Below are 15,760 nucleotides of genomic sequence, written 5' to 3'. Positions count from 1 at the left end.
ATGTTTGAGAAAAAAAAAACCTCTTTATGTGCGTGGTGTGTGTGAGGTAGGCAGGTATGAATGCTATTTTGAAGGGAGATTTAGAGGAACTTAGTAACGGCTGTTTGGTGTCGTTCATTGACTGGTATAAACAGAAATGATTGTTTGGCTACGAGGACTGAACTCCATAGATGGTTGGTTGTTGTCCACCTATGGTCTCAGTTCTTTTTGCTGGACAATGAGTCTGCCAGCAAAAAAAACATCATATAAAATTAACAATAACGGATGAAGAATTAGCCTCTGTGAGTTAAAAAGCCAGTACAAGCAACAAGATGGTTTGAAAATCTGTGACAATAAAACAGCATGATAGCATTCAGCAGAAATATATTGTATTGTATTATATTATGTTAATATTTAAACAATATCACTAGAATAAGAAGCAGCATAAATAGCAAATAAGGCTTCCTTGCACCTTAATTCTTTACTTACCAAGATTTGCCCTGTCTTCTGAGCCTGCCATTCTACATTTTGCTTTTTGTTTACATGAAATAAGGCGTGTAAAGGCACGTACATGACACTTGGATTCAATTCATTTTATTTCAGCTAAGTTCTTCTGAGCCTGCCATTCCACATTTTGTTTTTTGTTGACCCCGAGAAAAGACAATAAAGCTGAACTGGAATTGAATTGAAATGAAATGAACTGAAGCAAAGTGTACTGTCAATATGCCCCAAAAGGTCATCCCTATGCATCATTACACATGGGCTACTTTATCAACAGTGCATCTACAGACGGGTGACAAATGAAAGGTTAAACCAACATAAAGGTGTTTGGGCCACCACGCGCCTACAGAACAGCTTCAATGCTCATTGTCATAGATCCTACAAGTCTCTGAACTCTGCTGGAGGGATGGACACTATTCTTCCAAAAGATATTCCCTCATTTTGGTGTTTTGATGATGGTGGTGGAGAGCGCTGTCTGACACATCGGTCCAAAATAGTTAAGTGTTCAATTGGGTTGAGATGTGGTGACTGTGAAGGCCATAACATATGATTTAAATCTTTGTCATCCACATTAATCCATTCAGTGACCCCCTCGTGCCCTGTCATCCTGGAAAAGACCACTCCCATCAGGATAGAAATGTCTCATCATAGGATAAAGGTGATTTGCGGTGCCAGTGACCCTTCCCTCTACGGGAACAAGTGGACCCAAACCATGTCAGGAAAATGCCCCCACAGTTTAATAAAGTCCCCCCCGGGGGGTCCCTCACTGTGGGGGTCAAAGCATTCGGGGTTTTCCTTTCATTTGCCACCCGTCTGTACATCATCATAGAATTACCACAGCAAATCCAAACGGGGCTGCATTGCCGCTAACGTTTCCACCGGATGGCGCTATAATCCTACGTCATCATGGCAGATCGCCGGGAAATCCTTTTGAAATCCGAGGCGAGTCCAGACGAGCGTGATAAAGCCAGTTGTTATGACGTGGTCCATCCGCTCCCTGCTAGTACTAGTCATCTCTGCCCCCCCTCTGACTAGCAGGGTAACTGGCAAGTTACTTTTACTAGCTAACCCAACCACGATATCTTCATTTTTTTTGTGGCTACCCTTGCAATGGTAAGTGATGTGTATGATTATGTTCTCTGAAACGAATCCATCTGCGTCTCATGATTTGGCGTGATTTGGCGTACCTCCATGTAGAGACGAGGCGGTTTAACGCTAACTAGCTAGCGTGAATGCTAGCTCTCGCCTAGCGATAGTTAAAGGGAAACGGGCAGCAACATTATCATTAACCAGCAAGCCAGGTTAACCCCGCCAGCCATGTGGTCAGTGGACCAGACAACCTGTAGGCTGTTAGTTGGGGCGATAATGACGGATTATGAGCCAACACGTCGACTGTCGACGAAAATAGACCCCGCTAATGTTAGCTGATTTGTTAAACATTGTAAATTTAAACTAGAACGCCTCTTTAATATGCCTCTTGTTTAACTTGAACGACGGGTAGTTTTACTCAGTTGTGTCAGCTGGCAACCGGACTTGATGTAGTTGTGTGTGTGTTCTTGTCTGTTAGACTGGTTTGCTATGTCTTCGTATTTCTCTTCTGAATACGCTGTTGCTTTCGTTTAGCTGCATTTATGATCGTGAATAAACACGGCCAACACCAATCCCCGCAGTGTTAAATCACTCCCATAAACTTTCATTTTGACTTCCCTCGCGTTCACCTCCAACCTAGTGTCTCCAAAGAACAGAAATGTGAATTTTGAGCTCTATGATTTCGTGCAACGTGTGTGTGTGTCCGGTGTCCAGTGTCGTTCCCTAGATGTGTTTAGCACGGCACCGATCCCTAATGCAAAACCAGAAACTGGGGGCTTCTGTAACAACTACGTGACCGATACTTGTTTGCCATGAGGTCAGTCGTTATGAGTTCAGTTTCACGCCCAGCCACACAATACACTACTATCTGAGCCCACAACAGGTGCATAGACTCCAAGCCTGTTTCCCCAGCCGTCGCAATAGCTCTGTGCCAAGAATTCTCTCCACAGGTGAATAAAGCTCCTAATCTGTCCCACTTGACTGGACATGAATCGGGATGTTTGTAAATTGAAGCCCTGCTCTGGTACCCTTTCCCAAGTGGGTTACGTGTGATAATCTGAGATCTCAGTCGGTGTGATGCGATATGTTTCAGGGAGCCACTGCTTAAGAGAGGCAGGAACAAGGGTGGGGAGGCATGTCGTTTCATGCAAGAGCGAGTTTGCTATGTCAAGTGTGTTATCTCACTGCGATTCTGGTACTGTTGGAGGACATTTTGTGGCCAAGAGGTTTGTGCCAAGACCACATTCCATGCGACTGACAGAAATCGCTGAGAAAGTATCCCTTTGTCTCAAGCAAACATCTTTTGTAAGACTGTTTATGGATTTCCCCTCCAAACATGTGAGATATGTAACCATGTTTAGCTTATTTTAAGACTTGGCCAAGCCGTGAGTCTGGACTTATGTGTTTATATGATGTTAAGTGTTAAGAAAACTGTTGATACTTTGAAGGAAATTAATTTCCTCAAGATGCCACGTGTGAGACTTAATTGCTCGGGTTAGGAGTAGAATCCTATTTTATGCCCGTGAGTGGCTCAACTGACATAGGCTTGGCTCCTAATGTTACACTGTTCCAACAGTGTGTATGTGGTTTCTCTGTCACAAAAGAAGTAGAGGACAAGGTGCTGTGATAAGGCAATCACATGGGGCTAAAAGCTTTTTCCAGGCATTGTCTATTGGGTTTTACTGCACCGCCTATTTAGAGAGCAGATGATATTCACACCCTCAGAGAAACACATCTTTGCATTTAGAGGGAGTGGACACTCTATTTCTTAGGCTAACCTAAATTAATAAGGTTTAATGTGACACGTAATCCTATGTCCCCAGGTGAAGTTTTGTCAGAATAAATGCTTGAATCTGACACCAAAGGACAACAAATGCACCAACCTTAACAGCGTGTTTGAAAGGGATAGTTGATGCCTTTTTCATATTGTTGTTCTCTCCCTGTGTCAGGAGGGTTAACTTTTACAGAAACTATGAGTTTAGGTATCGCAGAATTATCCTTAAAAGTAGGGGAAGGAGGTTACAATTATATGTGCACATACATACAAGCACACACACACACACACACACACACACACACACACACATATATATATATATATATATATATATATATATATATAAATTTCAGCCAGGACCTTTCTCTAGTGAATATTTACCATCCCCATAGTGACGGCCCCTTTCTGGTCTGTTTTTGTAGAGTACCGGATACTGCAAGTTAATATAGATCTAGTCTTCTTTTTTTTTCCTCAGAAATATGACTCTGATATAGTGTAATGGAAAGTTTTCAGTAATACTCAGACATGATTGCAGTGCATTTCAGTGTGTATGTGTGTGTGTGTGTGTGTGTGAGTGTGTGTGTGTGTGTGTGTGCGCGCGCATGCATGCATGCATGCACGCGCGCATCATGCACATGTGCATACGTGGTAGGAGTACACCCATTTATCTACATCAGCTGGCCTTTTTCTCAGTCCTTTATACTGCAGCGTCTCTGTCCACTAACCTGTTCCCAGTGTTTCTTTTACTGTGGGTTGGCCACCCGTAAAGGAAAAGGGGCAATATTAGGGTTATATTCTAATTAGAGATGCACTGATATGACTTTGTCTCCGTTGATACTGATGCTGAGTACAAATCTTTTTAAGTATCGTTCTGATACAGAGTACTGTTCCGACCCATTAACTTTGCTAAAGAGTGAAGACTTGGACCATTAATTTGGGGTCGATGTGCTAAATAACTGAGATAGAATCCATTTTTTTTCACCATTAAAGAAATACAGGCTTTGATGTGCTAAGAATGCAGTAAATTATGCCATTTTGCTTTTATTTATGACATGTCACTTAAAGCTTTTGGCACTGAATTTTAGTCTTTGTAAAATCTCTGATACTGATACTCCATTAGCTTGTTGTCGGCCCGAAATCTGAAACTAGTATCTGTCTGAGCGAAGCCCTAGTTCTAATGTGTGAAGGTTTCAGGTAGAGAGGACGAGTTTATCTTGGTCAGAGAGAGAGTCAAATGGTTTAGTCTCTACCTTGGATACACATGAAGGCTGTTCCGTCACGTTGTAGGATCAAATCCTGGATCTCCCCTATTGTCTTTCTCACTTCTTTAACATAGCCTCTTTGAGCAATACAAATGCTAAATGTGAGTCAAAGGCCAGCTTGCCTTTGGGGGTGAAAGCAAAAACAAAAAAAATCTAAAGGTAAATCCAAAGTGAAAAAGGCTAAAGAGCCCATTGTTTTGGATATATTGGCTTTAGCTACAGGGCTGTCTGCTTTGTCTTGCAGGCCATGGTAAGGTGGTGACCCTCAGCCAGCCAGGCTGTGGGATGATCGCAGCTCGGCACAGAGAGAAGACAAATCAGAGCGAGTGAGGAAGAAGAATGGGCAGGAGGGTCTGGGGCTTCTTCTCCACTTCAGTGCTCTACGGTTCCCTGGCCCTGTTTATCTCCATCCTCAACAATGTATTCCTGCTTTACTACGTGGAGACATTTGTGTCGGTATACAAAATTGACAAAATCTCCTTCTGGCTTGGGGAGGTGAGTGAAACAAAAGCAGTGATCTATAGCTGTCAAGAAATGGGAAGTCAAGAGTTAAGTTTTACATTTTTGTAACATGGGCTTGACACGACTGCAATTTTAGCAGGGTGTCAGCACATTTCAGCAGTGACTGTAAAGTCTCTCTGACAGTGCTGTTGGCCTGTCTGTTAAACCAGTTCTCTATTTAAACAGTTAAAGGTTTGCTAGCTGAGGTGATTCGGCTGGTGAGCATGAGTTTTTTTCAGTTCTGGTTAAAGATCACAATAAATCTGATGTTCTGTTGAACATGGCGAGCAATCCTACGCCAGTTCTCTTCTGTTCAGATTCTTTTCAATTGCGGGCTGTTGTCTTGGCGTGGCTTAACAAGCCGCCACCACCAGCCTTGATACCGCGTCGTTAAATGTATATTCTTGTCACTTTCTAAATGCCGTACTCCCTCTTTGTCTTTCCCGCTGTCGGTTCACAGGCGGTGTTTTTAATATGGAACAGCTTGAATGACCCTCTCTTTGGCTGGCTAAGTGACCGCTCCTTTCTCAGCTCTCCTCAGTAAGTAATTTCGCCCCCTCATTTCCTCCTCCCCCGTATCCCAGAGTAAACACTGTGCTGAGCTCAAATCTCAATTGTGGCCTTGGTCATTCCCTCATGAATAAAGTAGGGAGGGCACAAGTACTCTTTCAAAACCTTAGTATTCGAAAATGGTTGGTGTACCTAAATGTGGAAAATACCGATAAATACATGTTTGTAATCCTAATAGAACATTACTGTTAAATTAATAAACTGAAATGGGAACAGGTCAAATGCACAGCCCTAGAATTTTTTTTACAAAGGCAAAGGTGGTTATGCTGTATCTTGTCCCAGGCTATTTGTGTGATTTAAATAATTTTTCTTTTTTTAAAGAAAAGTGAGACCTGGAAGTTTTAATAGCTCAAACAGTGACTTGCTCATTTAGAATCATAATCATGTTTATTGGCCGTATAGGTTTGCACATACATGGAATTTGACTCCGGTTTTGTGGCTCTCTCTGTGTACTTACCACATAATAACACTACAACACAACAATCTTCAGATATATACACAAGGATTGACTATATACAAGGCAAAATAAGAGGCGATAAAGTGCAGTGGTGCAGAGAATATATCAGAGTTGCTGAAATAGATGTTAGCAGGTTACTTACATACATGCCTGAGGTAGATGGACACGACAGAGCGTACCAGTATATGTACAATGTACAGTATAGTATGTACAAAGTGGTTGGATTTATTTGACAGTATTAAGTGTTCATTTGAATGAGTGCCCATGGAAAGAAACTATTTTTTATTATAGGCTATTATTATTTATTTAACTGTTTTTATATAAATTTATCTTTAATGTCTCCTTTCAGGGTGGCTTTTGTTACCCAGGGTTGAAAAAGCTTTTAATTACTGCTTCCCTTCTCAGGGCTGGCTCACAGATCTCATCCCCAGAGGTGGTGCTTAAGCGGCTGCGGGCCCTATCCAGGAATGGCCCTCTCTTTGCCTTGTCCTTCCTGGCCTTCTGGGTGGCGTGGGCCAGGCCGGGTTTGCAGTTCTTGCTGTGCTTGTGCCTGTATGATGGCTTTCTCACCGTGGTGGATCTCAACCACAATGCCCTGCTGGCTGACCTGGCTGTGTGCGCCAGCGACCGTACGCGCCTCAACTTCCACTGCTCACTGTTCAGTGCCATGGGATCGCTGTCCGTATTCCTGTCCTACTCCTTCTGGAACAAGGAGGACTTCTTCTCGTTCCGCCTTTTCTGCGTGACGCTGGCGTCCATCTCCATGCTGGGCTTTGTCTTGGTTTCCCGCCTACTACGGCACCGGTTTCAGAACGAGGCCAAGCTAAGACAGGATGAAGCGCTAATCCTCAAAGAGTAAGCAAAGTACCCACCTGCCCCTCTCTCCGTGTGCAGTAGCCCACACACAGTGTTGGGGTTTTTTTTTTTTCAAACAATTGGAAATTGTCAGTTCTTTCAGTTAAGATGTTGAAACGATAACTATTTGTCTTGCATCACTCTTAAATAAAGCATATAGAAAATACTTACATGAACACAGAAACAACGTCAGAGTGAAACAAAGTGGTCAATACCAAAAAGACAGACATGGCTGTCAGGATGTGAACATTGATCAAGAAGGTTGTGTGCTGCCATTTCCTTTTTTTCACTGCTCTGATTCGTTCCGATTTTTTTTTTTTCACAACTCCATTTGCATCATCTTTTTTGCTGATGATATCCACTATTGAGTTATTTTTTTATTTCCAGCTCATTGTGTTATTATTGTCTGTTCTCATGGGTGAAATATGCACGTGCCCAAATATGCAGACTTGTTTCTATAGCTATTAGTGTGTCATTAAACAAACTAATCTGACACAGATTAATTGAACTGATCTCATCTCCCTGTGTTTCTTTTTCTTCTCTTCCAGGCTATCTGTGGGACATGATCCACTTACACATCAGGAAAAGCCTGTCACTGTTGGAGTGTACCTCAGGCAGCTCTCCAAGCACAAGAACTTCATGTGGTTTGTGTCAATGAACCTTGTCCAGGTAATTCTATAATGGCAGCCGTGCCGTTTAGTTTTCCAAATTTGAGATTTGCCCAGGAGTATTGACGTGTTAGGGTTGAAAGATTTGGAAACTTTTAAGTACAAATGTGTCATACATTATTAGAAACCCCTGGACTTAAAAAGGATCTGCTTTTCCCTTCATTGTGTACTTTTTAGTTCAGGGCTCATGTTTTCTGAAACTCTGTATGTACACTTACACTAAGGTCATCCCTTCCAATGTAAAAGCTAAATGACAAAGATGTCGTCATTACTGGAAGGCTTTTGACAAACTTGGCTCAGTGTTTCCTCATTCTTTGTGCTTGAACACAATTCGAGGGCAACTGCAGTTCCTAATTTTGTTCTCATCCTCCCATATTGTCTGTGCTCCCCCTGCAGGTGTTTCACTGCCATTTCAATAGCAACTTCTTCCCTCTTTTCCTGGAGCACCTCCTATCTGACAGTATATCTGCCTCTACAGGTTCCATCTTACTAGGTAAAATCATTTTAAGAGAAGGAAAAGAACCCACACATGCAAAACTTTTTAAATGCTTGTTGTCAGACTGAAAATTGACCGACTTGGTTTTGTAATTACAAACTGTTTGCTAATTAAAATTGTGTGTGAGATTAATCATACCAGGCTACTTGATCAAAAGAATACACCGATCAGCCAAAACATTAAAACCACCTGAGGCCACTGCCATCAGGGAATATCGTCGCCATGAAGGGGTGTACTTGGTCTGCAACAATGTTTAGATATGTGTCAAAGTAACATCCACATGAAAGTTAGGACCCAAGGTTTCCCTGCAGAACATTGCGCAGAGCATCACACTGCCTCTGCCTGCTCGCCTTCTTCCCATAGTGCATTCTGGTGCCATCTCTTCCCCAAGTAAACAATGCACACGCACCCATGTAAAAGAAAATGTGATTCATCAGACCAGACCACCTTCTTTCATTGCTCCATAGTCCAGTTCTGACGCTCACGTGCCCATTGTAAGCACTTTCGACGGTGGACGGGTCAGGATGGGCATGCTGACTGATCTGCGACCACAAAGCCCTATACGCAGCAAGCTCTGATGCACTGTGTGTTCTTACACCTGTCTGTCATAGCCAGCGTTAACTTTTCGAGCAATTTGAGCTACAGTAGCTCTTCTGTGGAATTGGATCAGACGGGCTAGCCTTCGCTTCTCATGCACATCAGTGAGCCTTAGGCACTCATGACCCTGTCACCGGTTCACCGGTTGTCCTTCCTTGGACCACTTTTGGTAGGTGCTGACCACTGCATACTGGGAACACCCCACAAAACCTGTCGTTTTGGAGATGCTCTGACTCAGTCGTCTAGCCATCACAATTTGGCACTTGTCAAAGTCGCTCAGATCCTTATGCTTGCCCATTTTTCCTGCTTCCAACACAACAACTTCAAGAACTGACTGTTCACTAGCTGCCTAATATGTCCCACCCCTTGACAGGTGCCATTGTAACAAGGTAATGGAATTCATTTACCTGTCAGTGGTTTTAATGTTTTGGCTGATCAGTGTATATAGGATGATCACTTAAGTTATTTAATTGCTTGCAACAAGCAAGCTTTGTGGGTACAATTCCGCTTTCGTAAATAATTAGTGCTTTTCAGTGGCCAACAAACAAGCAGATTGGCATGTACCGATGGATGCACAATGCATGGTAACGTGATCTGAGCCTTCACCAAAAAACCCACTTTTAAGTGTTTATTGAGTTCAATTCTGAAATGTAATACAAAAATACAGTGTATAGATTCCAACTGCTATGAGACAATCTTATAGTGGCTCCATGTGTTTAAAAGATTTAATATTTGTAAAAATATTTCTTTTAAATATTGCTCTGCTTTCCCCTTCCTTGCAGGGATCTCTTATATTGCCCCTCACCTGAACAACTTGTATTTTCTGACTCTGTGCCAGCGCCACGGGGTTTACCAGGTCATCCACTGGCTGTTTTTGCTCAAACTTGGCCTTAGTGTGGCCATGCTGCTGGCAGGGGCTGACCACATTTATCTTTTGTGCATCTTTATTGCCAGGTATTATATATAGATGCAGACGGTCGCACCCGTCTTTCTCATTACTTTTTTTTTCATCTTGTGCACTTTCATTTTCACTGCTGAAAACACACACTTTTTCCACACACACTGTCACATTTCAAGGACCCTTGAGTTGTGATAGCCTTTCTTTTTCTTTTTTTTTTTCTTTAACAGCCTATTTCTAACCTTGATAGACACAATTTTTCACATCAGGTGCCCCAATTTTCTTTTCTTTTTCAAAAGCTAGAAAGAGCAACAATTCCAGGTTTATGTTCCAGTTTATTGAGCCTCTGACTGCTTTCGACTCAGCAGGTTTTTTTTTATTATCTCACCACTGCTTCTTTAAGACCATGCAGTAACAGGTGTTCACTGCTAAATGTGATCCCCGCCCTCTGTTCCCTTCGGACTTCATTTTAAATGTCATCTTTATATTGCATGATTTTAATCCCTTAACCTTTTTGGCTGTAGTTACTGAATCTGCAAATCATTATTGAAGGGCAAGGTACATGTGCAAACTGCTGTTGATATCATTGGCAAGTGACAACACTATCATTAAAGTTATTAACAGATTTTGAATACATTCTGCCATGTGCTCCCCAAACGGCTTGAACAAAGCTACTGGTTATACTAATCACAAGTGCCAAAAGCATGTGAACGCTTTTCTCTCTTTTAAACACATGCACGTTGTTGTCAGCTGGATCAGTCACAATACTGACTCAGTATTGTCATCAGTGGCATGTCAATGCTTTCCGCAGGCACACACGGGTACATGTTTATATATACTTGCTGCCCACACAACCTTGAAGGGAGCGACTGTCAGACAGTAACCCCCCCAAGTATAACCCCTTTCTGTCTGTGGAGACAGGACATAATTCAGAACGAAACAACTCGGAGCTCCAATCAGATATTAACCAACTCGCTTTGCATGCCTAAGGAAAAACAAATGGAGCTAAATAATGTTTGTCTACACAGTTGCAAAGGAAAATTAAGATTTATGATAATATAGAATACACAGGGTTTTTTGGTTTTTTTTTCTCCACCAGGTGAAGCTTAACGGTGCACTTTTATTTTTTTTCAATTCACTACTAAGTTCAAGCGCCATGGACAGCTGCAAGTGTATTATTTATTTAATTTTTTTCCTGTTCAGCAAAACTCAACACTGTTGGGAATGGAAACTAACCTTAATTTTTTTTTCCTGTCCAGTAACCGAGTGTTTACGGAAGGTACCTGCAAGCTGCTGAACCTGGTCATTTCCGACCTTGTTGACGAGGACTTTGTGTTGAATCGGCGTCAGCAGGCCGCCTCTGCGCTCCTCTTTGGGATGGTTGCCTTGGTGACCAAACCTGGCCAGACCTTCGCCCCACTTATTGGCACCTGGCTGCTTTGTGTTTACACAGGTACCAACACACACACACGCACACACACACACACACACACACACACAAACCATGAATGTATTGAATGGCAGACCAGAAAAATGCAGTCTTGATGAGGCTTACCGAAACATCTAGGAACAAAAGTAGTTTTATCAAGAAGGTGAAATGATCTGACTTGCACAACAGGTAGAACTGGGCAAATAGAAAGTCAGGCATGCAAAGGCAGAAGAATATATAGATGGTAGAAAGAGTCAGTCAGTGATTCAGCCCGAGCTTGCAGTTGTCTCATGTCCATACGTTACTTAATACAGTGTGGATGAAGTGCATTTTATAAGTAAAACAATTTTTTTTAAAGCATTATCATTTCCCCCCCAAAATACAAGCTTAAGGTCCAAAACCAAAACTAAGATAGAATTTATTTCAAGGGATGGAACGACTTAAATTTAATTACCCTTTCTTGTTCAACTTGCCCTTTAATTATAACTCAGTATGTTTTCCCTGCCAGACAGCATGTCTGGGATTCTTTATTCTAGTCTTTGATCATGTCAACCATTCAAAATCTAATAATTTATGTCCAACTCAAACTGTGTACAAGTATTAAGTATTAAAAGTATTTTTTTGTTGTTTTCTTTTTTTCTGTGTGAGTGATGTCTGCAAGTGCTAGAAGCTGCTGTGTAGCGGAGTCAAATTCCTCATGTGCATGCACACTTGGCAAATAAAGTTGATTCTGATTCTAAATAAGATTAGGGTGTACATCAATAAGGAAATTCCAACATCTTATCTGTGTAAAATAATCCAACTGGTAGTGACACACGACTTTCCCTTTCCATCAGGTTATGATATTTTTGAGAGGGACGCTGTGAAGGACCCTCTGGTGGCAGCTCCTGTCGTTGCCTCCGGCCCAGAGACTGCTCCACTGCGCTTGGGTTGTTTCTACTTGTTGGTGTTTGTGCCTATCACCTGTGCCCTACTCCAGCTGACCGCCTGGTCTCGCTTCACACTTCACGGACGAAAGCTACAAGGCATTAAGACCCAGAGGCAGGGGGCCCAACATGGCTACCTGGTAGATGTCAAGGCTATATGAACCAAATGGAGAGTAGTTAAAATGCATGCCAATTGGTACCATTGGGGTAGCGGTTGGGGTATGACTTCTAAAATAATTGCTCAGGGGAGGACTGGTGACGGAAAGCTGCCCTAACATCTAAATTCAGGAACAATGCCTGCCCAGCCTGTTTTAAGAGGATGTGCCAAACTGCATCCTCTACCAGTTGAAGGAGTCACATAAAACATGACTTGGCTTGCAGCTAAAAATGGACAGTAAACTGGAAAATATGGAATGATCTTTTTCTTTTCTTTTAAATGAAACCTGCCTTATTTTGATAAAGACATTTTTTTGTCATATTTATATGTAATGTGTTGATGACCAAAAGATAAAGTAACCAATCCTTTGGATGTAAAAGGACCAAGGAAAACATTTCAGGGTTATGGCAAAAGTTGACAGATCTTGTTAAAAGTTTGTGAAGCATAGATATTGCCAAGTGCAAAGACTTAATGATTTATTTGCGATGTAATCAGCCTTGCGTATTGAGAATGGAGATAGGCTTCCCTTCCACAAGGAAATTCTTTGCCTACTTATTTCTGATGTGTTTATGAAAACATGAAGATCATGATATGAACTGCACATGTATTTAAGGTGAAATTGTTTCTGCATGGATTTTGCACACGAGTTGATTCCCTCATTTTATTCTGTTTGTTTGTTTTTTCCCCCATAGATTTTATATGGAATACCCAGTCCTTTGGTGTTGAGACACATTTTTGAGACGTGTTGACACCTAAATCAAGTTCATATTCAAAACTGCCATTTGTCCATTCGACTTATAAAATTGTGTGGTTACATGTTTAGTAGTGTTTAACAGGTGCATTGCAAAACGATGCTTTAAACATGGATCATTATGAGTCTACTCTTCTATTTTCTAGGGTTTTTTTTAATTGTGTGAAGAATGTGTGGCTTTACCTCTAATCTTCTCACCTCAAAGTTTAAATTCATCAGTCAAAGTGCCATGTTGTGCCAATATTATAAATAAAAGCATTCCATAAGTTTTATGACAATAGCTTGTATTTTTATTTGCACGGTAAACTGTTTGGACCCTGTGATGGACCGGCGGCCTGTCCAGTGTGTCTCCCCACCTGCTACCCAATGACTGCTGGGATGGGCTCCAGCATCCCCGCGACCCGGAGTAAGATAAGCGGTTTGGATAATGGATGGCAAACTGTTTGGTGTCGTTCTGGTTATCTTATCCAACCTATTGTTTAATTTTATATTGTTATATATAGTGACCAAGAACATGCACGGGGCCTTCCTACCCGGTCATAGCTTTTCTTCTGTGGTAGTAGTACACATTGGTTTGTTTTTTGTCTAGTTTGCTTGTTAACAACACGCTACATGGGGGGGGGGGGGGTTACGTCACTGAGAAGACTTTAAGCACCTGAACAAATACATTACGTGAATTAGACTTTTAATAACGGTACATATTAATTTATAACTTTGATCTCGATGACCTTTCGCTGCCGGTGTTATGATTTGTGCTACCTATCGAGATGTGCTACTTAGCGGTTCTGCGCTTGGGGAGGCGAGGTTAGGGTTATGACAGCTATAGATTTGCGCTACGGTAGCATTTTTCGACAAGGCAGCATAAATGCTCGGAACACCGGTTTAAAAAAAAAGTCAATGACGTTGTGGCTGACCAGAGAGCAGTATCACGACGTCCTCTTCACTCGCCATCACCGGGCCATGGTCCTGTTAGCCTGAGCTAGCTTACGCTCTGAAACGGAATTTATTCGTGAGTAATTCGTGCACAGTTGTTAATCTTGTCTGTTCAGTTCATTAAGCCGTTTGTACTTATGACAGCACTTGCTATTTGAATAATTATTCGGTAATACGTCGTAACCGAAGTAAGGCCTAGCTGTTGCGGTCGCCATGGCCTCGAATAAAATTCTTTGATACTGTTTCAAAATGGCTGACAAAATTGGCGTTTTGCTCAGTTTGGCAACGAGGTGCGGGCATGTTCGTCCATAGTTATTAATTGTGATGTCCTTACAGTGTGAATATTCTAAACTAAAGGCTCACTGACCCCGCCACAAGCATTTTCTCCATGCTGTGAATACAAACAATTCAAAATAATGATGTAATGATGTTAAGTAATGTAAAACGGGCTCCGTCAGGGTCATTTCACATTCCGGGTCAGAGTGCCTTTCAACCCTCACAATACTCACACATTTTGGTCTTGATTTCCCATTCCTTTGATGTCTTATCATAAATAGTAGACACCCAAGTTGTAGAAATTTTAATTAGCTGAGCTTCCACACACATTTTCAGATAATTATGAGCCAATATTCGGAGAATAAACCATACGATATGTCCACCCTGTCATGGACATATACTGTTAAAATGTTTTCATTGCAATATTAAGATGAAAATTACGTTTTCTGAAAGGTATGATGCCCCTTTAATAACAGTTATTTGTTTGCTTTCAAATTATAAATAAATAAAACATTTTATATAAACCATGTTTTTAAAGAAACATACAATTCGCACATTTTTTTTAATTTAGAGACAACTGATATTTGACTGCAGTTTTTTATTTGCATATTATTGCCCCCCACTTAGCTGTTGAACACACTAGATTATGTATACAGATATTTCACAGATTATATATACAGATATTTCACATTGAGTGGCTGTTGCAGCTAGAAAAGCACTATATAAAATGCAACTTCACTGAACTTGACTGACAGCATGATTTCATTATTATTATAGGGTGGACCAGCCTATGATGGGGTAGTCTCATAAAGCAGAAAAAACACAAAAGCATGACAAAATGGGAAAATTCAACTTTTATTCAACTTTTAAAATGGGTACATTCTCAATCTATTTGAAATAAATCCTTTCCCTGATTCATTTTAGAATTTAATTAATTTGTAGGTATAAAAAAAGTGATGATTCACATAAACACATTCTTGAACACGTTCTTGAAGAAGTACATCTTAAAAACAGTCATAACCTTTACCAGTCATGTAAACACCAAAGAGAAACAGAAACACACTTCTGAGAAGAAATATGAAAAATGAATCACTTCAAAGAACGATTAGCTGAAGCGTTATAGCTATCTGCACAACTCCTCATCTCCAGATTATAAAGACAGCCAAATTATGCAGAATGAGATCAGGCAGAATATGGGAGTGGAGGCCTCTCACTGCGCAAACAACACACAAAGTAAAAATGGCCTACGTGTGACATGCGCTTTCGTGTTGCTAATGTGAAGTTGATGTAGAAGTATGAATTAACCTTCAAAGGGGCAGCATAACACAATTGTTGAATTTGTACTGCAGGTACAAAAAAAAAAGCATATTGCTGTGCACCAACTGAATTCTTGCCCTCTGGCTCATCTCAACTGCTCTTCTACATTCTTCCATGAAGCCTTTTCTACCTGTACAGAGCGTTTATTGAGGACTTGTGGCTCTGGAATAAGACAGAGAATCTGTCGATCTGCATGCCAGGTAACGTCTTCTCTGGGACTAGGCCAGAAGAATTTGTTTATCCCATTCCGGTGCATGCACTTAACCATTATGTTGTGCTCTTCCACTTCAGTGATAATGCCAGGATAAGCTTCATCATCAT

The 15,760-nt window shown here is 41.3% G+C and overlaps 1 protein-coding gene across 1 annotated transcript; it reads left to right on the top strand.

Annotated features, from left to right (window-relative positions):
* Positions 1-1,429: 1,429 nt before the first annotated feature.
* mfsd13a (major facilitator superfamily domain containing 13A) lies at positions 1,430-13,185 on the top strand. The gene is made up of 9 exons (XM_056297301.1): positions 1,430-1,593; positions 4,853-5,103; positions 5,570-5,649; positions 6,542-6,991; positions 7,540-7,660; positions 8,056-8,152; positions 9,535-9,706; positions 10,910-11,103; positions 11,916-13,185. Exons 2-9 carry the CDS (start codon positions 4,948-4,950, stop codon positions 12,164-12,166), a joined length of 1,521 nt encoding a protein of 506 aa, XP_056153276.1. The 5' UTR covers positions 1,430-1,593; positions 4,853-4,947; the 3' UTR covers positions 12,167-13,185.
* Positions 13,186-15,760: the final 2,575 nt, after the last annotated feature.

Source organism: Lampris incognitus, chromosome 17, assembly GCF_029633865.1.
Source record: "Lampris incognitus isolate fLamInc1 chromosome 17, fLamInc1.hap2, whole genome shotgun sequence".
NCBI classification, from domain to species: domain Eukaryota; kingdom Metazoa; phylum Chordata; class Actinopteri; order Lampriformes; family Lampridae; genus Lampris; species Lampris incognitus.
The sequence above is the reverse complement of the archived record's forward strand: the minus strand, read 5'-3'. Positions and strand labels throughout refer to the sequence as shown.